The sequence below is a fragment of the Nyctereutes procyonoides genome, unplaced genomic scaffold (genome assembly GCF_905146905.1).
Source record: "Nyctereutes procyonoides isolate TBG_1078 unplaced genomic scaffold, NYPRO_anot_genome, whole genome shotgun sequence".
NCBI lineage: Eukaryota > Metazoa > Chordata > Mammalia > Carnivora > Canidae > Nyctereutes > Nyctereutes procyonoides.
The window spans coordinates 16382733-16407400 of NW_026575145.1; the positions used below are offsets into that span (position 1 = coordinate 16382733).

The 24668-nt window shown below is 34.4% G+C and overlaps 2 protein-coding genes across 6 annotated transcripts in view; both read right to left on the reverse strand.

Moving 5' to 3' along the window:
• The window catches only part of SCFD1 (sec1 family domain containing 1), a 103811-nt gene extending 95886 nt beyond the window's left edge, over positions 1-7925 (reverse strand). For both annotated transcript variants that reach the window (XM_055309121.1, XM_055309120.1), the window contains exons 1-2: positions 7835-7925; positions 2036-2106 (exon numbers count right to left, since the gene is read on the reverse strand). In XM_055309121.1, the coding sequence (XP_055165096.1) occupies positions 2036-2106; positions 7835-7892 (129 nt within the window). In that variant the 5' untranslated portion in view covers positions 7893-7925. The remainder of the gene's footprint in view (positions 1-2035; positions 2107-7834) is intronic.
• A 1952-nt stretch (positions 7926-9877) lies between these two features.
• The window catches only part of G2E3 (G2/M-phase specific E3 ubiquitin protein ligase), a 56582-nt gene continuing 41791 nt past the window's right edge, over positions 9878-24668 (reverse strand). For 3 of the 4 annotated variants that reach the window (XM_055309178.1, XM_055309176.1, XM_055309179.1), the window contains exons 12-15: positions 22403-22584; positions 18707-18879; positions 14422-14612; positions 9878-13577 (exon numbers count right to left, since the gene is read on the reverse strand). In XM_055309178.1, coding sequence (XP_055165153.1) covers positions 13321-13577; positions 14422-14612; positions 18707-18879; positions 22403-22584 — 803 coding nt within the window. In that variant the 3' untranslated portion in view covers positions 9878-13320. The remainder of the gene's footprint in view (positions 13578-14421; positions 14613-18706; positions 18880-22402; positions 22585-24668) is intronic. The other variant, XM_055309177.1, reaches the window with a different exon arrangement.

Consider the following 24668-nt stretch of genomic DNA (forward strand, 5'->3'; position numbering starts at 1 on the left):
ATAAATAAATTAAAAAAAAAAAATTAAGTCCCTCAGGACACCTGGGTGGCTCAGTGGTTGAGCGCGGCCTTTGGCTCAGAGTGTGATTGGGCTCCTTGTATGGAGCCTGCTCCTCCTCTCTCTGTGTCTCTGCCTCTCTTTCTGTGTCTCTCATGAATAAATAAATAAAATCTTTAAAATAAATTAAGTCCCTCAAGAGTACCTGTTAGCCTTATTTTGTCACATACATTTCTTCACATTCTAAAATATTAAAACTGACATCTTTAAAGTAGTAGTAAGAACTCTTGAGTCTTCTTTTTTTTTTATAAAGATTTTATTCATTCATGAGAGACGGGGGGGGGGAGGAGGGGGGAGAGAGAGAGAGAGAGAGAGAGAGAGAGAGAGAGAGAGAGACAGGCAGAGAGAGACCCAGGCAGAGGGAGAAGCAGGCTCCATGCAGGGAGCCCGATGTGGGACTCGATCCCGGGACCCCAGGGTCAGGCCCTGGGCCGAAGGCGGCACTAAACTGCTGAGCCACCCATGCTGTCCTGAACTCTTGAGTCTTCTAACTCAAAATTAGTTTTACAGTTAAGGCAAATACAAGAGAAACTTCGATTAGTGGTTTTCCATAACTATCTCAATAATTCTTTATGGAATAATAAAATGTTAATGACAGGATGAAATATCCTTTTATAAAAAAATGCTTTTCCTGTATGCCAGAATTTCCATTAGAAAAGCTAAAACTTAGGGCATCTAGCTGGCTCAATAGGAAGAACTTGCAACTCTTAATCTACTGTGTGTAGAGATTACTTAAAAATAAAATCTTAAAAAAAAAAAAGGAAAAGCTAAAACTCTTCTGTTCTAGCTATAAGAGGTTGGATGTTTCATCTCTCAAAAGTCTCAGTATATTTGTATTATTAATCTTGTGATATAGAAGTAATGGGAAGGGAGAGAATTTGACACGAATCTGTACCCAAGAAATTCTCAAGCTATTAATTCAAAAGCTTAATTCAGGATTTAGAAACAATAAATAGCATTGTTAATGCAAAGGGCAATAAGAGGATGCCCACAAATGAATGAAGGCAAAAATTAGAGGATACTCTGAAGCTTAACCTATGAATTCAAAATAGATGACTTTAACCACTTTGAGAGTTAATCCAAAAGACTTGTAAGGACTCATCAGTTTTCAAAACACCTGTAATAGTAATTAGGTTGACATGTTCTCAATTATTATCAAAAAAGAAGTATAAAGTGACTATAAACTACTAAGTATAAAAGTAATCAGCTGTATTCTAATCTCCTTGAAGAAAGACAGTAGGAAGTTTAGAATGAAGCAGCTCAAAGGACATGAATTTTTAAAGGTTTTCCAGCATTTCTCAAAGGACAATGATTACAGATTGCTTTCTGGTCCAATTAACAATTTCACTGACAGTTTTATATCTCATAGATGCCAGTTTATTACTGGCATTCTGGTTTACAGATCACTCTTTCATGAGTTGGTTAAAATGGGCCAGTCCCCCTCTGAATCTGACTAACCTTGGACAGGCTTCCAAGATCCAAATTCTGGACTTGCAAAGCTAAGGAATATAACATCAGTCAGAGTAAAGACTTACCAGTGAGGGACCAAGAGATCAGCTGGATTCTCTAGATGAGTATTACTATCCTTGCCTGTCTCTCTTCATAAAGTGTTTATTAAAAATATTCATGTTAAGAGGCGCCTCGGTGGCTCAGTTGGTTGAGCATGCAACCCTTGATTTTGGCTCAGGTCATGATCTCAGAGTAGTGAGAGACCTATGTTGGGCTCCTCACTGACCTTGGAGCTTGCTTAAGATTCTCTCTCCCTCTGCCCCATCCAACTGCTTGCTTGCACACTTGTGCTTGCTCACTCTCTCTCTCTCAAAAAAAAGAAAGGAAGAAAGAAACCATGTTAAATAAACTATTCACGCATTACAACTAAAATGTGCTATGTTCAGCATTAACAAGAAATTCCCTCCGATGACAACCAGTAAGGGCCAAGAAAAAGGAAAACAGTCTCTTTTAAAATAAAGTCTCTTACCTTCCATACTGGTTCTCCAGTGCTATTTTTAACATGAGGCACATTGAAATTCAACATACGCTTCAAAGCCACTGGAAATGAAAAGTCTTATTAAATATTATCATTGTTTTTCCGGATTTCATTCAATGTCCCCCACATTTATTACTTACCACCTCAAAACAAAATGCAAAAGTCATCCCAGTAAAACTGACTAATCAGGGTTGGACTTCGTAAGACCATTCCATCAACAGCTAATTGGCAAGTGTTTGAGATTTTTCTGTCCCCAGATGAAAATGTGAAAAATGTTCAGGAAGAAGCCTTTTTCATTCCTCCTGACAATCCCAAACTACATTTTTTTAAAGGTTTTAAAAATTTTAATTCCACTATAGTTAACATCTAGTATTACATTTGTTGCAGGTGTACAATAGAGTGATTCAATAATTCTATACATTACTCAGTGCTCATCATGGTAAGTGTACTCTTTAATCTTCTTCATCTATTTCACCCACCCACTGCCCCTTGGTAACTATTAGTTTGTTCTCTATAGTTAAGAGTCTGTTTCTTGGCTTGTCTTCTTTTTCCTTTGCATGTCTTGTTTCTTAAATTCTACATATTAGGGAAATCATATGGTATTTATCTTTCTCTGACTTATTTCACTTTGCATGATAGTATTTAGCTCCATCCATGTAGCTGCAAATGATAAAAGTTTAGTATCTAAAATATATAAGGAACTTCTACAACTCAACAACCAAAAAACAAATAATCCAATTAAAAAAAGGGCAGAAGACATGAACAGACATTTCCCTATCTTATGTTTTACATAGATGCAAAAAGAAATTTTATCAATTATAAACTTGTAGTGGTCTCAATAGGTAACTAGAGCTGTTTTCTATTTGCTGAAAGCAAAGACCAGGATCACATGAAAAACAAAAATTATGTATAATATATTTAAGTGGTTCATATACAAAACCTTCATACAGCAACTCTATGTTGTAGTTATCTTGTAGTACATTTTGTGACCAATTTATCTCATCAGATTCACTGAAAAGTTGTACTGTTTAATATCACATGCTCCATGGGAAAGGCGAGACTTTCCCATAGATAGGGTAGATAACTTGCTAAGAAAATATACTATTTCTAAAATCAAAGCAATTATGTTCTATATGTTACTGCACTTTGTGGTTTTTATTGCTCATCTTTATGTGTCATAGTAGATTCAGAAATTTTTCTAAGGGAATTAAAAATCTCAATATACTTCTATGTAAAGCTGAGAATGTCAATATTCAAGGAAGGGTGTTAATCAGGTAATTTAATTAAGATTGCCAATCCTGTAGTCTACTTGGTTGATTTTTAAAAGCGTTTGTATTAGGCTTTTTTAAGTGATGCAAAATAAGCTACAAGTCAAACTCCTACCTATATAATATGTAATACTATATACTACTTACAGTATATGTAATTTATCATATAATATTCAAATGACAGTGTTATCAATTTACAGATTGATTCATTCACTAGAAAAACTTCTATTAAATGCTTATTTCTTTAGGTAGGTAAAGTAGTATCTTTGTACATACATACATGATTATTTTGTAAAATGTTAGTAGCTAATGCCTATATATATGTACACACACACACACGGCTAATAACTTATAGCTGCTTCAAAAGCTTACAGATGTTATTACATGAGAAACACATAAACACACACAAAAAACATTTTGGTACTTAAACCTGAAATAACATAAGAGGCACACAGAGTGCTGCTGAATTAACTTGCTCACTGAACTTTAATGAGTTCCTCCTCCCACCTCCAAGCATCACCACCCTGGCACCCAGGGCCTACAGGTAGAAAAATCTTGTTTCTGGGAATAGCTGTTCACATTCTTGACACAGGACAACTAGGAAAAACTACAGTTTGGACTGCATGTGAATCCCAGGTGTATAGAGTCCTCTAGAGCCAGGCTCAGCAGATATTCCCGCATTTGCCTTCTCAGTCGCATCTAGGCAAGTTTCCTCAGCTCTGACCCTTGGCTAACTTAACAGAGATTTTGACACAGGGGGTTTGTTAACGAAGTACAGGGCCTATGTTTAAAGAATGTGGGGGGGGGGGGAAGGGCAGTGGCCCAGTAGTTTAGTGCTGCCTTCAGCCCAGGGCCTGATCCTGGAGACCCGGGATCGAGTCCCGCGTCGGGCTCCCTGCATGGACCCTGCTTCTCCCTCTGCCTGTGTCTCTCATGAATAAATAAATAAATCTTAAAAAAAAAAAAAAGGAATGTGGAAGAATGTAATTTTACTTTCATCAGAGTAACTCCTTAAAGTCTTAAATCATTGCTTTTAACTGAAATAGTAAACCAGTTTTCTTTACTGACCCTAAACATACCATCTACAGTTCAAGACTTGGCTAATGTAGTTTCACCCTTACCTGGAATGTTTTCGTCACTCATTTGCTATAATGATCAACTATACTTACTATTCATTCAACAAATGTTTAATGATTGTTTACCATCTGCTGGACACTGCTCCAGCTGTTGGCACTAAACACAGCAGATTGAAGAAAAAAATGACCTTTTTCAAGAAGCTTTCATTTTAGTTGGAAAAAGACAACAAAGTAAGTTTAAACACATGGCATGTGAGATCATGGTAAGTGGTATGGAGAAAAACAAAGGACAGAGGGAAAAGAGAGTTGCAGTGTAATTTTAAATAGGGTAGCCAAGAAAGGCCTCCTAAGAAGGTAACATTTAAGTAAAGGTCTAGGGGAGGTGAAGCAGGGAACCATGCAAATATCTCTGAAAGCATATTCCAAAAAGAGGTAACAAAAAAGGCTCTGTAGTGGGAGCATTCTGGTGTGTTCAAGGGAAGGGGAGAGTAAGAGGGAAGTGAGGTCAGAAAGTTAAGGGGGAGCAGATCATATAGGGCCTTGTCGACCACTGTAAGATTATTTTGGCTTATACCATGATTGAAATGGGAAGCTGCTGGAGAATTCGGAGCAAAAGGTGACAAATATGTATTGACACTTTGGTACTGTGTGAAGAAAAATGAAGAACAAGAATATAAAAGCAAGGAGACTAAATAAGAGGTCACTGCAAAAATTCATAGTATTGTGGACCTGTGTGATAACAGTAACAACAGTCATATTGTGGATATATTTTCAGAGTAGAACTGATAAGATTTACTCACAGGTCTGATATGGGATATGAAAAAGAGAAGTGAAGAAACCTTAAAAGCTTTGACCTGAGCAACTATCTACAAGGATGGAGTTGACATGGTGATCAAATAACTAAGAGCTGATCTAATTGCTTAGATCAAATCTGAGAGTTCAGAGGAACTCTATCCACCCATATCCGCTAACTGGCAACTCTGTCCTAGTATACTAGCATAATACAGCATATATATATATATATATATATGCTATATATATATATATAGTGCAAATTTCAGGAAGTTATTTTTGTAAATTATTTCCAGGTAAGACAGAAAAAGTAGTATGAAAAATAACCCAGGAATAGGTTTGTGGAAAGGTGTTTCCTTTTAAAAACTGGTCTTTGGTTACAGTGTAAGAATTACTGTGGCAACTGATGATAATTTTTAGGCCAAAAGTGTTGTATATTCTAGCCAAATGTTTCAGATTACTTGATAATTACCCAAATATACGGAAAACTAGATCAGTAAGTCGGTGATTGAAAAAAAACTATTAAAAATCAAACACTAGCGTAGCCTTCAAAGTAATTCTGCTTGAACGCCTGTGAGTGTCCAGCACTGGAGCTCCCCTGGAGTCCCCGGTACTTTGTTATATGTATTTATATATAAATATAAATATAGTACCTAAAGCCAAGAGGCCACATGAGATCACTGCAAGAGAGAAAGCAGTTGATGTGTGGCTCTCCAATGTTGAGAAGTGGGGATGGTGAACAAGAACCACCAAAGAGGAGGCATGCATGAAAAACTATGGTAACACAGGACTTTGCCAGTTGAACTAAAGGTGAGAATAAGGAGGGCAGTGTTTCAGGAAAGTTTCACAAACAAGATGACTTTTAAGGTGACCTTTAAAAGACAAATATTCTTCAAGCAGGCAAAGCAAAAAACAGGCATGCTAGTTACCCTCTCTATACCTCAGTTTCCTCATCTACAAAATAATACCGGTAAAATCACTTACAACAATGCCTAGCAATAGTAAATGCTCAGTATCAGCTATTCTCTCCCCAAGTAGACTGCAAATTCCTCTGTATCACAGTGTCCTGTATCTAGAATATTTGAGAATTGATTTTGAGCTACTTCCCAGGATATTCTTATGCATCAGGGAATATGGGGAACATCAGGGAAATGTTTACTTCTGCTACTATAACACATATGGGGTTTTACCTTTCTCTGAAAATAAGAGAACTCAACTAGAGTATCAATTTGGTAAATGATTAATGTGGCATCAACTATCTAGTTATAATGTGAAATCTCACTATAATGGTTTATTTTCACAGAAATCAAAATTATACTAGATTTTAATATTCCAAAAAGTTTCTTCATATAAAAATTACTACCATACAAGTTCCATTTTTTTGGAAAGTCTCCTTTGTATTGGTTAAGCTGTCCTTGTTATGTTGTTTTAATATGTAGTATGACCTAGTTCACTGAGCTTCATTAAGCTGTCAGAACCATACTGCAAAGACAAGTGGGGCTTCTACTTGCTTAGATATAAAATATGTGGCAGTTATTCCCCAAATCTTACTTAAATTATGCCTAACTTCATCTGATAGCTTATACTAAATGATCTAATGGGAAAAGCAGAACACAATTCCAAATTCACTGTTGTTACTAGATTAAAGTCTATTAATTTTTTCTCTGAATTCTAAAGGAAGGAATCAAGCACAACCAAAATCCCTCCTGTAAACCATATCAATTGTAACCATTTATTTTCCAATTCAGATTAACATGCAAAAGAACATAACACAAGGGACAATTCACAAATTCTATTAGCTCCTCAGAACGAACAGCTTGCCAACTTCCAGGACAATTAGCTAGTTGGTTTGGAGCTAACAGGTATAAACCATGTTTATCAGAAGTTTACAAAAAATAAGGAACAACAAAATATCTAAGACGGAAAAAGTATCGAAGCTTAAGGGAAAAAATCTGTACTTTTAAAAAACATTTCACTGTACAAATGAAAGCTATATAACTGCTCTATCGAGGATGAAACTAAAAGTCTTAAAATGCTAATCTGTCAAACGGTTAAAATGACAAAGCTACTAATCCATTGTTTTTTGGCTATTCTTCAATTCCATTCCAGCGAACTAAAGAGGGAAATCTTTACCACTAGGCATTTCTACTCAGGTACCCCCAAAAGACTGGCCCAAAGAGGAATGGCAGAACGCAAGCTGCTCAGAAAGAATACCTAAATTTTGTAATTGTGGAGGAAGCGTTAAAACGGAAAACTCCCAACATTAAAACTAACAGAGAACTGAATCCTGCACAGAAACCAACCCGGAGGCTTCATGGGTAGCAACAGAGAGGGGGAGAAGTGCCAGCAGCCAGATCTTTTTGCGATGGCCTTCTAAGGCCCAGTAGAAAAGGGGCAAGAGCAGGGCTGTAGCAAACTGCCCACCTTGAAGCCCCTTCTTCTGAACCACGTAAGAGGGGCCGAGTTCTCAAGCCACCGGCATCTCTTCCCTAAAAACTCAAAAGGGGAGGGGCTCTCGATGCTCTAGGGCCTGGAATGAGCCTCCGGAAGGCCGTCTCCAAGCTGCACGCACCGCGACCGAGGCAGGGCGACAGGCAAAGAAAGATGTCCCCACTGCAGGCATAAAACCGCTGGGAGAAGGGAATAGATCGTACCGGTCTGTCTGTCTCGAATACTAGCCGCTGCAGGCGCCGCCATCTTGACTCCCACCATCCACTGCCCGGTTGGCGAGCACAGCCCGATTACGTGGCCGCCCGACTGCCCCGGAAGCAAAGGCCAAGGGGCGGGGCCGAGGGAGGCTCTCGGGGGCCGGATCGCGGCTGCTTCCGCTCTCCCCAGGACTGGGAGACCCCGGGGATTCACACCCGAGCACCTTGTAGGGTTTGCTTTCCAGCTGGGAAACAGGGTTGTTATCCTATCTAATGAAGCCACAGCTTCCCAAATGGCAGCTGCTTTAAGCCGAACTCTTGGGGAGGGGCGTGGTGTTTGTAATAAATACCAAACTGGTCGTTTTCAGAGGTCTTAGATGTTGAGACTGCTCTAGGGGGGTTTCAGGATCACTGGACTAAAGTAAATGACGCTCCAGGAACAAAGTAGGCGTCTCAATGCGAGCTCATTTCTCGGTTTCCCCGAGCAGCAAGAGAAGTCTCCCCTTTGCCCCCCCCTTTCCGGGAAACAGGCGGTTTTGGAGCATTGCTCTAATCTGGCAGATATTTCAATCCCATCTGTTAGGCAAAATGGTCTAGTTTTATGGTAATGTTTTGCCTACATGAACACAGGAGCTAGAAAGGTGCAAAACGGCAAACTGATACCTATTTTCCTTCAAGTAACTGCAAAATCCACCTAACGGGTGGGGGAGGATAGCAGACACAGCTGGTATTCTAATGTACAGGTGAAGCTGTATGATCACAAGACGTATCTGCTATTGATAACTAATTTTAGTTATTTTAATTTAAAAAAGTTTTTCGACTTTATGGAGGTAGAACTGACAAAATTTGGAACGTAAAGTTACGACGTGATGATTTGCTAGATGTATATAACACTTTTGTGAAAAGGTTTCCCCCATGTAGTTAGTTAGCACATCCATTACCTCACATATTTATCTTCGTTTTGGTGGAAAACATTTAAAATCTATTAGCAAATTGCAATTATACAGTACAGTTATCACCTGTAGTCACCATGTTACATATTAGGTCTCAGACCTTGTATCTTAAAGCTGAAAGAGGTTGTTCCTGCATCAAATGAACTATGTATGTAGGACCTAAAAAAAAAAAAAAGTCTAATTCATGAAAACAAAAAAAGTGGCCTCTAGGGACTGATGGGTGGGGGTGGGGGGGGGAAATAGGGAGGTTGATAAAGTTATTAACTTTTACCTTTAAGAATTCTATCCGTGCATTTTTACAGCTAATTGGCATATTCACCAAGAAATTTACTATTGGAATATTTGTTGTTCTTTTCAGTGTTATTTTGATCAAGTATTTTTAAGGAATCACCAATGATCTAGGTGTACTGCAATGAAACAGAAATGACAACTCCTGCCCTAGGGGAAAGTTCTACTTTACTGTCTTCATGGAATGTAAAATATACACTTTCCCATTTTCCAACATCTGAGAGCAGATTCTTGTTCATCTGGGTACTTTCACTTTCAAATGTAAATCAATTAGCTAACCATTTCAGTTCTATCACAAATTTCTTCCCAAAACTATAACTTATATTAATCTAAAACATTAAGCCAATTTTTACCATTTATATACAGTATCTATGTATGAAATGATAAACTGTCCAGACCAAGGAGTGCACACGGGGTGGGCACAAGACATATAAAAAACAAACACCCCACAAAATGGTGGCAGTAGACAACTCCAGTAAGGCCATGACTGAGAAAGAATTTGTTATGCGCTCTTAGAATCAGGAAGAATCAAACTATGGCTTCAGATAGTTAATGTGTAGACTTCTAACTAACGGGCCCCACTTACCCTGATTTTTGATTTAAATAATTTATTCGTTTCCAATAGGGAATAGTTTAACACAGAATGCCTCAGAAAGGCTCATTCAAGAGAGGTACTCAGGTGTCAGCCAACAACTCTTATAGGATCTCTCAAATATGAAAAAGATATTTTATCTATTTAGTATTGTCAGAATCTTAACTTCAATAAATCCTAACGTGTTATTTAATTTAGGTCATGTAAGTTATTTAATTTAGGTCATGTAAACACTTCACATTTAGTAGCATGAACATATTTATTTAGGAAACGTCATTATAAGTATCATGTTTTCTGGTTACATCTGAAATTGTTTAAAAAGGGGAGGGGGAATAGGCTGCCACATCAACTATCACCTAGCAAAATACCTGGCATACAGTAGGTATTGGAATATGTTTGGCAATTGGAAACGATAACAGTCAAAATGAGAACCTGAAAATTGGGTCTTTTCAAAACAATCCAAATTTTTCTAAATTACATATACATTCAGGTAATCCATTATTCAATGTGTTCTTTACTTTGTGTTGCATTACTTTGAATGCATAAAACTTTGTATTGCATTACTTAAAGCATAAAACCTAGTTTAATAGCTTATTGTAAAACTAGAAGAATGTGATAATCCCTATATAAAAGAATTACATATCATAAAATAAAATTTTGTTCTAATCATTTTCTTATAATGACTAAATACTAAAGGCAAAGTCACAGAGAAAACTTACCTATTATTATTATCTCCTTTACTTAGCATTCAGCATGGAATACAAAAGTTCCAATAGCTTCCATAAATTTAGGAAAAAATTATTAAAAGTTGTGGCATATAGTAGAAGCCAAAGTGATTTGATTGATTTACTCAGGTTAGTAATCAAATGAAGGCTTTTTACTTGACCCAAATAATGGCTTATTCATAATATGGAAATTAAATATTATAAAGTATAAAATCATAACCCAGCTTCTGATGAGACATTTTAAAGAAATTTTAACCTTAAATACTAAAGCATTAAAATGATGAAGCATAAGAATAGTAAAGAATTGTATAAAAGGCCTTAAAATGAAGTTCCCATACCAAAAGGTTTAAAAAGTGTCTAAAAACAATGAATTTAAACCTAATCAAAAATTAACAGTAGATATACAATAGATGACTTTATGGTTTTCCTCAGTAGAGAGCAATAGAAAACCAACTTGAAATATATGGCATTTAGAGGATTGAAATAGTTAAGAAATACAAATAATACATTTATAAGACTTTATAGCATAATTACTTTAACAATGTCAATAAGAGTTGTGCATTGGCTAGAACAATGAATAGAAAAAGAATATCACAAAAAAAAAGAAAAAGAATATCACAATATTAACCATTTGACATAGTAACATTGCAGAAAATAAATAACCTATAGGATTCTCCTTTACTATACAGACTAACCTAAAAATCGAGCTAATGGAAACATCCTTAAACCTAGAAAATGCGGGATCCCTGGGTGGCGCAGCGGTTTGGCGCCTGCCTTTGGCCCAGGGCGCGATCCTGGAGACCCGGGATCGAATCCCACGTCGGGCTCCTGGTGCATGGAGCCTGCTTCTCCCTCTGCCTGTGTCTCTGCCTCTCTCTCTCTCTCTGTGTATGATTATCATAGATAAATATAAAAAAAAGATTAAAAAAAAAACAACCTAGAAAATGCTTTGTAATGAGTATGCTTCACTTTAAAATGTCAATACCCTAAATTATTATTTACATCAGACCTTATCCTGAAGGCCCCGTCTACACATAAAATAATGATATGAAGAACGGAAATAACTGTTTTTAATTATAGCCAACCCAAGCACATTGCTTCCCTACCACCCCCCACCCACAACTGTGTGAATGTTCATTAGTTTTAATTACCACTGTAGGAAAAATTAAAACTACAAAGGACCAGAAAATAGTTTTAATTTTTTGGTTTCTATTGGTTTAATGGCTTTTTAAATTTTATAAAAACTAGGTATAACTGAAAAATATCCAATTTATCAACACATTTGGAATAAAAGCTGTATGGCATATTTGAAGTTTACATTAGATATTCAAAATTCTTAATCTTTTAATTACTTTTGATGATCTAACAATTCAAGACAAGACAAAGAAATGCCTTGTATAATGTTCTTTAAAATTTCATGTTAAAATGAAACTTTAATTTGCTGGGTCTGTCAATATATGTAACAAAGAAAATTATACCAGGATTATGTTTTAGTTTTCCTTTGGTATTAGGAGATATATCACCAGTATTATGTTGTTTTTCTTTGAAAATTTCAATGATTTAAAGATGTCTTAAAGAGGATGAGATTATGATTATAGTTGATAACCTGCTTTGTATATAAGTAAAAAAAAAATGTGGTTAAGTCCAACTTCTCATAATGATTTACCTCTCATCCAATTTAAATTTACTTTGGTGGAAAACTCATTTATATTTGATAATAGATTAGGAACATAAAACTTCCACTTTCTTCTTTTGCAAGAGTATAAACATGGGGACATGACTATAGGACTATATATCTTCAAATCATTATTACATGATTTCTTGTTACTTTTAGGTATTCTTTGACTTTTAGTAACATTAATAAAGCTTAAAAGGAAAGGAAAGGTGGTTTATAGTAAGATACAATGAAATACGGTAGGTAATTCTGCACGGTGAGATTAGAGTGAGTTTTTCATTCTGTATTTCTCTTACGTATTTCTACATTGCTTATACAATAACATATCTTTCAAGAGCAAAGAAGGCAACTATATAATGCAATGGTACCAGTTTACCTATCATACAACCAACTAGATAATAAATAACTGTCAAATACTCAAAACCTACCAAAAGGCAATCCACAGAGTTAACTGAGACACCCCAAATGATGCTGGATCAGACATAATGTGGTTTAATACCACACATGGGATACAGAGAAAAAAAATCCTATGCTTACAGCCAAGCCTTTAAACACTTTTTTAGGTATTTTCAACTATTTTTCCACCTTGGAAGTGTTCTGAAGACTATGGAATGTCCGTAGGTTCTAGAATATTTGTGCAATTCTGCTTTCTCATATAATACTTCCTATTAGGCATAATCTAATTGCAGTGTGGATCTGTTTTAATATAAACCAGTAATTTAAAAACATTTTTAACCAATTTAGTGCCATTCTCGAAAAAATGCTTATAACACATGCTCCAGAATATATGCCTTTGATTCATATAACAGGATTTATCAATTAGCTTTTCTATTTAATGCTTTAAAGTAAAATAAGAAATAACTCAAAGATTACATAAAACTAGAAAAATCATTGTGGCATCGTATAGCTAATCCTAATTTGGAGAAACAGTGAATATAAGGTTTTTTTCTTGTGTATATATACATATACATATATATATATATATCATGCTATTATACTTGAAAAAAGTCTGTAAAGCTGTCTTAAAACTATATTACAGTTTATGACACATGTATATTAATAGAAAAATACCATCAACTTTGACTGGCACATGTTAACAAAAATTTTTCTAGCTTAAATGGCCAAAACATTCTTTTATGTTCATATCATATATTTTATTGGGCCAAGAAGCTGACAAGTTTGTTTAAAAATTGACAGATTTCCGAAATAAAAAATATCAGTAGCAGCTTTTAAAGAAGCATGTCTTTGTTCAAAACATTTTAATGTCCAAAGTAATGAGAACTTTCTTCCTTTTCTAGTCTTAGAGTGTTTCTTATGGCAAAGTCCATATTTTCTTGAAATTCTTGATACGTATTGGTGATTGGAAGAGCTAAACAGTTATTACACTTGTTTCCAATAGGAAAATCCATATGAAGGCACTCAATTGAAGGAGTGGGTTTAAATCCCGCAGGTGGAATGGAATTGCAACCAGTTGCAAAAATAAGAAGGTCTTCCATTGTTATTGCAGATTTACCATCTGAAAAGTTTACCAAAAAAGACAATCTGTATTATATATATTACTATCATCATAGATTGTTTCCCAACTAGACAGGGAATATTTAAGAGACTCTCACATCTATCTTGGGCAAAATAAATCACCAGGTCAAGTGTAGTAACAGGAAAACAGTACATTCAATAAATGTTTATTTGAACTTCAAAGTATAACTCAGAAAATCATTTAGTTGAACTACTCATTATATATTTGAATATCTTCTCTAAGATAAAATTATCATATAATCCAAGAGGTCAGTGGGCATGATAGTAAAAATAATTTTAAGCCATTTCTAGGTCATCACTATTTGATACGCTAGTTCATCAAATGCAAAGTGATAAACTAAACAGTATAAAACAAATGAATAACTAGCTAAAAACGAAGTTTCAATTCAAGGTTAAATCTTTTCCCACTCTATTAAATGGAACGATTTTAGATAGCTAATGCTCCATTATAAATCTCATCATCACAGCCCTAAGCAATAGATGAAGAATAATTCAACTTAAAATTGAAAAAGATGAAATAGATGATAATTAGCTTTAAGATTATTCTATGCTGTGGCAGGCAATCACCCATATATTTAAAGTTTTCTAGGAAGAATGCCTTTCACCTCAAATTATCTAGAGGAAAACAAATTGCAGAATTGAATTCTGTAATCTTTCCTCATCACTTTGAACTCAGTCATATACACTTGTCTTGAAATAAATTTTATAAATGTAGAGTTAGCAGATGAAAGTCTCATTACCAAAAAACAAAACTCAAATAAATAGATTAATATACTGAAATAAATGTTCCACGACAGTTAAGTAAAAATAAAACATCCACATACCCTCAACAGCCTGTAAATAACTGTTCCAAAACCCCAAAGCCTGGACATCAGATAATGTGCATACTGTAAAAAGATCACTAAGGACTTTTGCAGAAAGATTCTCAGGTTTATGACAGAAGATGCTATAAAATGCTTCTGGGTAAGTCTGAATTTTCTCCAAAACACCAAGAGTTTTCAGACCCTGCTTAAAACTTAAGAGAAAATAAACAAGAAGTCAACATTTATACACGTTTGGTATTAAAGTTACAAATTAACATTTCTAGTTAATTTACTACCACATATATTAGATACAAGGAAATATATAAGAGATATATATGATATACTTTTAAATCAATAACAAACAAGTATATTATATAAATTAATTTTATCTGCCTACATTATTTGATTTTATAAAAGTTTTAAAATTCAAACAATAAAAAATAAAAGTAAAATTAGCTAACAATTTTTGAGACGAAAAAAGTACACTATGAAGTATTTTTACTCTTCAAAGCTAGTTTTAGTATGAAAATGAAGTTTCCTAGAAATTGCCAAGAAGAGCAATAAATAAAATGTTAAGCATAAAAAAATTAAACTTATGTACTGCTAAAAAAAATTACCAAAGACAAAACAAAGTGGGAATATATTTTAATATACATGACAGAAAGCTAATTTCTCTAATATATGAAATACAAATCATTTTTCTAAAAGAACAATAGGAAATTAGCATAATATGAATGGATAATTTACAAAATACAAATAACAAGTAAATTTTTTAAAATGCACATTTTTACTTGTTAGGAACGAATGGAGGTATATTTTTGTCTAGCAGAGTGACTAAGTCCTACCTATGGCTCTGGATCCCCTACCAACTTCCTCAGGTACCCTGCTACAGATTTATCACCTTCTATTGGCTTTCTCAAGAGCACAAAAATGTGCTTATCTTTCCAATCTTTAAATAGAAAAAGAAATTTCATTTCATTCCATGTTTTCCTTTGAGAAAAGCTATTTGAAAGACTTGTCGCCACTGTCTTCATTTGCTAATTTCCTATTCACTTTTATTCCACTCTTGAGGAAAAATTGCCGTTAAGTTATGAATGATTTCCTTCTTTGGCATCAGTCTTCCTGGTTTCTCTTATTTCTCTGGCCCGATCTTTTACGTCTCTTATAAGGCTTATTCTTTCTTTTTTTTTGCCTTAAAATGTTGCTGTTTGTGCCTCATGGATCTGTAACAAGGCCAATTTCCCATCTCCCTTATTCTCTCCCATGGCTGTATTTAGCAGGTATACGTTCATCACGATAAAATCTATTATCTCTAGTCCAGAAATATATCCAACAGCCTAATGGGTACAATGTTCAAAACACCCAAACTTATTAAGTGCTAAAGAAAGTTAATCACCTTATTACTAAAATCTAAACCATAACTGATCGTATATGCCTCCATTATCCATCAAATAAGTATAGCTAAATCTTTTTAAAAGTCCTCAACTACTTTCTCTTCCATTTCTTATTACCAAGTCCTATGAATTTCCTTATCTGAAATCCATTTTATCTACTCACTTCTTCACCACCCTATTACAAACCACCTGCAGAGGAACTATTTTACCAGGTGTGGGAATTCCCAAACTCATTTTCATGCTGCAGCTCTAGGCATGTCCCAGAAATAGATTCCAATACTGTCATTCATCCTGAGATAGACTGTATGGAGTCCCAACCCCCCACCCCACCTCCTGCCAATAAGTCTACATCCTCTTCCCTGAAACCTATGAACGCAATCTTATTTGGAAAAAAGGGTCTAAGCAGATATAATTAAAGATCTTGAGATCACCCTATCCAGATTACTTGGGCTGGCCCAAAATTCAATGACAAATGTCACACACAGAGGAAAAAGGCCATGTGATACAGATTCTAAAAATAGAAGTATTTACTACTATGGAGTGATCTCCAATATATATTGCAAATTTTAAAAAATGACTAGAAAAAAATGTTGGTATGTTACTATTGTGTAAGCACAATTTCTTAATAAAAGAAATTAGTACACATGCCTATATATATTTATCTGCTATCATTAAAAAAAAACCCCACAAATAATACAAAGACCAACAATAAAAGCCACTAAAATGATGACTTTGTAGGGGGATGAAAAGTAGATGTGTTAAGGATGAAAGCTATACTTCTTTGAAAACAACTTGTATCATAGAGCAGAGTTCTTTCAATATACTTTTATTACAGCTTTGGCTTTGGAACCATGCAAAATTTTACAGAATTTTAAAATAAAACAAAATTTTTAAAAATCACTAAAAATGAAATAAAAAATGAAAACGTTTATAAATATTCCAAATGTCTTTAAAATACAGTAATTTGGCTATACAACTCTAGAAAAATGTTAAACTGTTTTCAATAATAATGTTATTGGTGATAATTTTGGCAATATTATTTGAGACTACTGTTTATGAAACATAGAATAAATCAAGTGCGTAATTATTTCATACTCTTAAATTCTCCTGTGTTGTTTTAAGTTGATAATGGAGATTCTCAACAGGGGACAAAGAAAAAGTTAAAAATCTTTTAGTAGTGAATTTGAAGTATCAGTAAAACTCAAGATGTATTTTACCTTAAAAAACTGAAGCCAGAAACAAACCAAAAAAACCCTATAGGTCCTAGTTCAAGTCTACTGAAAGGGCCTAGAAACAATGACCAATCTGGCAAAAATAAGCATCCCTAGCATCCAGATTGTTGTTTTGAAATACCATTCCCCATTCAAGAAAAAACAAAAGTTCTTTAGTCCAAAATGCACAAATTGAGCCTAAAATACTTTACCGTATACCAAGAAAAGGTCAACATCAAAAGAACTCAAAAGAAAACAACATAAAAAGATTTGCAATGACCAAACATGGAGACAATGAGAACTTTCAGTAAGGTTAGTTAAGTATAATGTCTGAGAACACATCAAATATATTTAAATCTATGAGTTAATGATACTGAAATCTTTTTAAAAATTGATCACTTCTTTTTTTTTTTAATTTTTATTTATTTATGATAGTCACACAGAGAGAGAGAGAGAGAGAGGAAGAGACACAGGCAGAGGGAGAAGCAGGCTCCATGTACCAGGAGCCTGATGTGGGATTCGATCCCGGGTCTCCAGGATCGGGCCCTGGGCCAAAGGCAGGCGCCAAACCGCTGCGCCACCCAGGGATCCCAAAATGATCACTTCTGAGATGGTATTATGTCTAGAATTTGCTTGAAAATAATCCTGGAGTCAGAGTGCCTAAGTGATCAAGTGGGTTAAGCAGCCAATTCTTTGGTTTTGGCTCAAGTCATGATCTCATGAGTTGTGGGACTGAACCCTATGTGGGGGGTCCACACTCAGCGGAGAGTCTGCTTAAGGATTCTATCCCTCTGCCCCTCCCCTTACTAGTGCTTGCACATGCTCTCTCCCTAAGATAAATAAATCTTTTAAAAAAATTTAAAAAGAAAATAATCCTGGAGTCAATAATAAAGGTAGGATAGATGAAGACTGGCCATAGGTTGACTAATAATTATAGATCTATGTGGTAATTGCATAGTGTACCATTCTGCCTACTCTCATATACATTTTATATTATTAAAAAAATAAAAAATGTGAGAACAAATGTATATTTTTAAACAACTTTTAAGGATTACTAGAACAAAAAGTTTAAAGATCAGTGTTCTCAGCTAATGAAGAGAAAGACTCTTATCTACCTTGTTAATTAAAGAATGCTTAGTATGTATTACCTAGCAGATAACAGGTCCTCAATAACATTATTTTTTTCTCAATAAATAGTTATTAAATGCACGAGTAGAAATGGAATAATTGGTTTACATGCTAAGAATTTTAAAATTGTTTTGATTTAGAAAAGTAACTAAGTTAAGATAAGGATTACTTTTCCTACCCAAGCATCACACATGTGCACAATTCCATATAAAATGGTTAGAACGGTAATCATCCTTAAGACATTAGTTTTAACGCGTTATGTTAAAAAAAAAAGCGTTATGGGGATCCCTGGGCGGTGCAGCGGTTTGGCGCCTGCCTTTGGCCCAGGGCGCGATCCTGGAGATCCGGGATCGAATCCCACGTCAGGCTCCCGGTGCATGGAGCCTGCTTCTCCCTCTGTCTGTGTCTCTGCCTCTCTCTCTTTCTCTCTCTGTGACTATCATAAATAAATAAATTAATTTAAAAAAAAAGCATTATGTTAAAAAGCACTTAAATTTTTATCAAATATATCTCACATTATAAGGCAATCACTTTAAACATGTAATTTGAGAGAATCTCATATAAACAAATTACCTTTCAAAGGGTGCTTGGACTCTCTTAATTACATGGTAAACCAGTATGTCTTCAGCCAACCTATATTTATCACTTAATGATGTTATAATTCTTAGACATCCAATAAGCTCTAGGTAGTTATAGCATTCATTTACTACTGAGTTCAAGTCAGCCACATTTGTTGCAGTATTTACCTACAACAAAGAAGAAAATATATCCGGTTTGCCCATTTACTTGTGAATGATATTCACATATCAAGTGACACTTATTACTTTATACTTATTCTGGAGAGCACCAGCATGAAGTGTTCAATTATTTTTCTAGAATAAATGACAATCTAGTTTAATAAACACTGTAAATTTCTGCCTTCAAGAAATCTAGAATAAAATAACACCTTAATATAAGAAATTAACATAAAAGATATTAATAATTGACACAGAACAGTTACATAGTGCTAGAGAAGTGAAGTAACCTGAGATTTCATGAAAGAGAAAGAATTATTAGCTGTCTTGCCTTAAAGACTTAGCGAGGAACTTCAAAGAGGGAAGGATAGAATCAAAAGAGAGTAGTTTGGGAAATAGTATAAAGCAATACTTGACCATTTATGTGCCAGACACTTCCATATAGCTTGCTTTTTAATAAAGTTACATGGGGGAAAAAAGATTAAAAACAGGAAGCAATGGCCCATTTGAGTGTAAAATTTCTTTTATTTCTTCTTTCCAAAAAATTCCTTTTCCAGTGATTTATATGATTTCCCTTATTCATTTTAGATTTCTGTTGAAATTCCAGAATTTTTTTGACTACCCTGTTCAAAATACTACTTTCACACATTGTCAGAGACTAATAGTTGGGTAAATATTATTACCTTATGCCCCCAAACCCACCACCCTGAGTTTTAGTTGGGCACATAGCCAATTTTCCTTTCAGCTATATGTGGCTATATGTGACTAAGAACTGTCCAAAGGAATGTGAGTGAAAATGTGTCAAGCTTTCCTGAACTCTATTTCCTCCCTTAAGAGCAAGCTTCATGGAGTGTCAGAGTGGCTCAATGGTTGAGTATCTGCCTTCAGCTCAGGTCATGATCCCAGCAGGAAGCCTTCTTCTCCCTCTGCCTAAGTTTCTGCTTTTCTCTCTGTGTCTCTCATGAATAAATAAATAAAATCTTAAAAAAAAAAAAAAAGAACAAGCTTCATATAGATGAAGACAATATCCTAAGTGATTACACAAGGAGAGGAAGGAATCCAATTCCCTAAATAACTTGGTATATCATCATAACTATACCACTAAAATATAAGCCATCTGAAAGGCCAGACAGCATTTTACACTTTGTGAGCCATTGGATGTCTGTCACAACTACTGAACTCTGCCACTATAGTGTGAAAGCATAACACAACAAATAGGAAATAGGTATGGCTGTGTTCCAGTTAAACTTTATTTACAATGAAAGAGGCAGCAGGCCAGGCTTGGCCAATAACCATAATTTGCCAAGCCCTACACTAAAATCTAGATAACGAATTTTGAAAAATGTATCTATTGGGGTCTGTTACAAAAACTTAGCCTAGGCTCCACTTATTATATCTCAAACAGTATCTCCTTTCTCTTATTCTTTTTTCTTTTTATAATACATCTTAATACATAACAGTATATTATATATTTATCTTCTGTGTTCCCTCTGAAATGTAAATTTCAAGGAAGCAGGGAGTTTGGATCACTATTGTATCTTCAGTGATGAAACAATATGGGGTACATAATTATTCATTGACTAAATGAACAAACATTGGATAGGAGCACAGAAACAGGAGTAGATAAAGCCATGAGAAGAACAGGAAGTCTTAAATGCCCTAATGAATAGCTTGAACTCTCTTCAATAGGCAATGAGAAGCCACCGAAGATTCCTGAAGAAGAAAGGGATGTTGTCAAAACTATAGTTTTAAAAGAATCATCCTGAATAAGAATATTAAATAATATCCTCATTGTTTTAGCCTAGAAATAATTTGAGTTTGGTACAGTAAGTACATTAGAAATAAGAGGGAAAAGCTGAAGATAAAAAACACTCCTAGATACAGATGACTTAGCACACTGATAAATGGAGTATGGAAGAATGAAAATGACCCTTTCTCTAGAAAGGCACGGAAATAAGAAATCTCTTAATAAAGAAAAATCAGGCAAAAATAAATTCTGGGGAAAAAACAGTTTTGTCCTAAACATGTTGGGCTCAGTGTGTGAGAAAGACTCAGATCCTATCTGGATATAAATGTCTAGCGGCTCAAAAACACAAGTCTGAGAATCATTCAGAAAGGTTATGGTCAAGAAGAAGCTTTCCAAATATACAGAAAGAGGACTGTTAAGATAACACTTGAAACCCAAGTTTCAAGAGTAGGAAGAAATACAATATTAAAGAAAACAGCAGAGATGAATTCAAAGACAGTGGTAATTACAAAAGGAGGAGATGAGGAATTAGGAAAGAAAGGCCTTTGAATGTAGTAATTTAGATTTCTGGATATCAGCTACAAACTAGCTAACTAGGGAGAACGGTGGTAGGAATGGAAGCCTGACTATAAAAAGTTAAGAAATGGGTAGGAAAGAGGAAGCTGAGACAATTAAGTTATACTAAAGTAAATGTTTTAGTAAAGGAGAAATAAATTGAAGAGTTAAAGGGTCAATTTAAACTCCATTTTAGGATGAGGCACCTTGGGGCCAAATGAAAGAACACATGTCCATGTTGCTTACTTTGTGGTTTTGAAACTGAGGCTTAACAAAATTAACTAACATGCCCAAGGTCACACAGCTTATAGCAGTTATTTCAAACTAAAATCTGACTCCTGGGCATTTGCTTTTAACTGTTAAACTATACTATGTATTAAAGGAGACAATGGATAGAGTAGGCTTAAGCAGGAAAGAGGTTAAGGGAAAAAAAGTTGGATGACTTTCATTGTCTCCATTAGTTTCCAAATGAGTAGCATGTAGGTAATGATACTTATAGAGCATTATGATAACTAAATGGACTTTGTACATGTAATACGTAGTATAGGACTTAATAAATGGTAACTATTTTTAGGTAGAAACACCAAGTCTCCCCATTTGCTCCATAAGAAGAAATTTATCCTGGTTCTTCTCTCCACCTATCACACTTGTCTTCCAGTAGGAATTAGAGTAAGTTTTTTGACTCGTAAGCCAAGTCCTTCCTCTGCAGATCTATCTGCCTATAAAGCACACTTTCATCTGCTCTGTAGCAGACAATAAGGAAACTGCCTTATATTGTCTCTGGCAGGGAAGATAAATCCATCTAATTCTGAGGAATATTAAAAAACCATTTTGCCCACAGACCAAAGTCATGTTATCTAATTGGTTTTAGCAACATCAAACCTGGTTCTTTGATCTCTAGCTGTATGACTTTAACATCTATCTCTTAATTGGGGGGCACCTGCCTTTGGCTCAGGTCGTGATCCTGGGGTCCTGGTATTGAATCCCGCATCAGGCTCTCTTGCAGGGAGCCTGCTTCTCCCTCTATTTATGCCTCTGCCTCTCTGTCTCTCTCATGAATGAGTAAAATCTTTAAAAAAAAATCTCTTAATTGGTTGTGAACTCTGCTGGTAAACAGAAATACTGTTATCCCTTGACTACTGCACAGAATATTATTCTATTGTAGATCCATAATTTACATTCAAATATAACTAGAACATAGTCTATATTTTAATTAACAAGTACATTTCTTACCCTGATTATCATTTGTGCCACATCAAAGTCTGAAACATCATCTAAAATTGGTTGGGTATTTTCTGGCCCATTAACAAGGCAGTTAAACAAGGTTTTAGAAAAGAAACCAGGTGAAGGACCACCATGAACCAAAGAAATGGCAAGGATTTTGCCAGCTTCATAGTAAAGATTCTCCTCCAGAGCTGTAAATACAGATTAAAATACATCAAATATAATTCTTTTATTATTATTATAAAGAATTACCAAATATATTGAATACATAGACAGTAAATTAAAAATTGCAAAAAACTAAGACTTAGATAAATATAAAATAATTCATAGAAACTAGAATCATGTATAAAGATCTTACCTATATTTTTCTAAATACAAAATAACATAATAGAAAAAATGTAAATACAGAAACTCTTTAATAAAAATTACTTATAATCCTATCACTATAATAACCCGTGTGCACACTTTGATATGTATTTCTCAAATGCATATTAGTATCTACACTAATAGTTTGACTCCTGGGTTTTTTTTTTTACTTACTATATTGTAAACTTTTTCTATATTATAGAAAATTATTCAAATCTTATTAAAATTATTTAATCTTATTAATTTAATTTAATCTTATTAAAATTATTCAAATCTACAGTTAATGACCACATTAAGACTAATTTATAGATGCATTGCAATGTAAACCATCTCCTTATTACTAGCTACCTTGGGTAAGCTGTATTTTCAACCATATGAGACATAATATAATCAGTATTTACCTCCATATTGTTATTTATAAATCTTTTATTATTCGATGAGTATAGGTTCCTACCTATGTTATTAATAATTCAAAGGATACAAACATTTTTAAGGTTGTTGATAAATAGGGCTAAATTATTTTCCAAAATGGCACAAATTTACTCCCAAGAGTATATGTGGTCATACCATGTCTTCATAGCTTTCAATATTTTTTAAATTATCATTTAAAATGTTTTAGCTACTAAGCAAAAGAAGTCAAAGAAAGACAGATACCATATGATTTCACACATTATGTGGAATTTAAGAAACAGAACAGATAAGCAAAGGGAAAAAAAATGAGAGAGACACACACACACACTAATCAAGGCACAGACTCTTAATTATAGAGAACAAACTGGTGGTTACCAGAGGGGAGAGGGGTATGAGAGGTAGGAGGAGTAGGAGCATAGGTGAAATAGCTGATGGGGATTGAGGAGAGCACAGGGTAATGCACAAAGTGTTGCATTACCATAATGTACATAGGAAACTAATACAACATGGTATGTTAACTAATTGAATTAAAAACTTAATAAAATGTTTTAGCTACTTTGATAAATCAAATTTGATGATCATGTAAATTTTCCTTTATTTTTCTTAATATTGTTCAGAGCAAATTATTAATATTATCAATACATGAACTAATAATAAAAACTCAACAATAACCTTATATGCTACATAGCAGTCACATTTTACAGATACAGAAACTGAGTTCCAAAGAGACTCTGTAATTAAACATATAATGTACAAAACTAAATTTAGATTTTGTGAATTTATGCACTCATCCACTATACCAAAACTGTTTTGAGTTAACATTACTGATTATTTGGAGTGATCTTTTTATTAAGGGATTTTAGAATTAAACAGTGTGTACTATACACAGTATAGTAAATAATATAAAAGGTTTAAAAATAAACCTTGGTAGTTTCTCAATTATTTTAATGATGCTTCAGGCAATAGTAAGGAAGTTCTAGGGAATATACAGGAGAAAATTCAAATGCAATGAAATAAGTCTTCACACTCTTTCAAATTTCCTATTATAGCAAAAGTGATATAAAAGCTCCTAAAAAAGAATGCTAGAATTAATCATTCTTCTGAAATGCATGTTTTAATTCTTCACCAGAAGGCAGAAAAGTATCACATGCATAAATGTACATGAAAAATTCTTGAAAGCAAAAGTATATTTAAAAATGTGTTACATGTGGACCAGAAAATTATGTGATAAAAGTCCTAGGCTGTGAAGAAATATCCTATCTGCAACTTCCAAAGATGTGAACAAGAAGGGCTCAAATAATCAGCCATTCCATTTGGCCACTCTATTCAAATGCAATTAGAATGAATATAAAGTACATTTTTAAAGAAGTTACACTCAATTATAAATTCATTCCAAGGAGGATACAGCTAAAAGAAATTAAGCATATTCTTAAACAGAAAATGTTTCACTACAAAATTTACTTTAAAAAATACCACTCCCTCTTCTCCACTTTTCTGT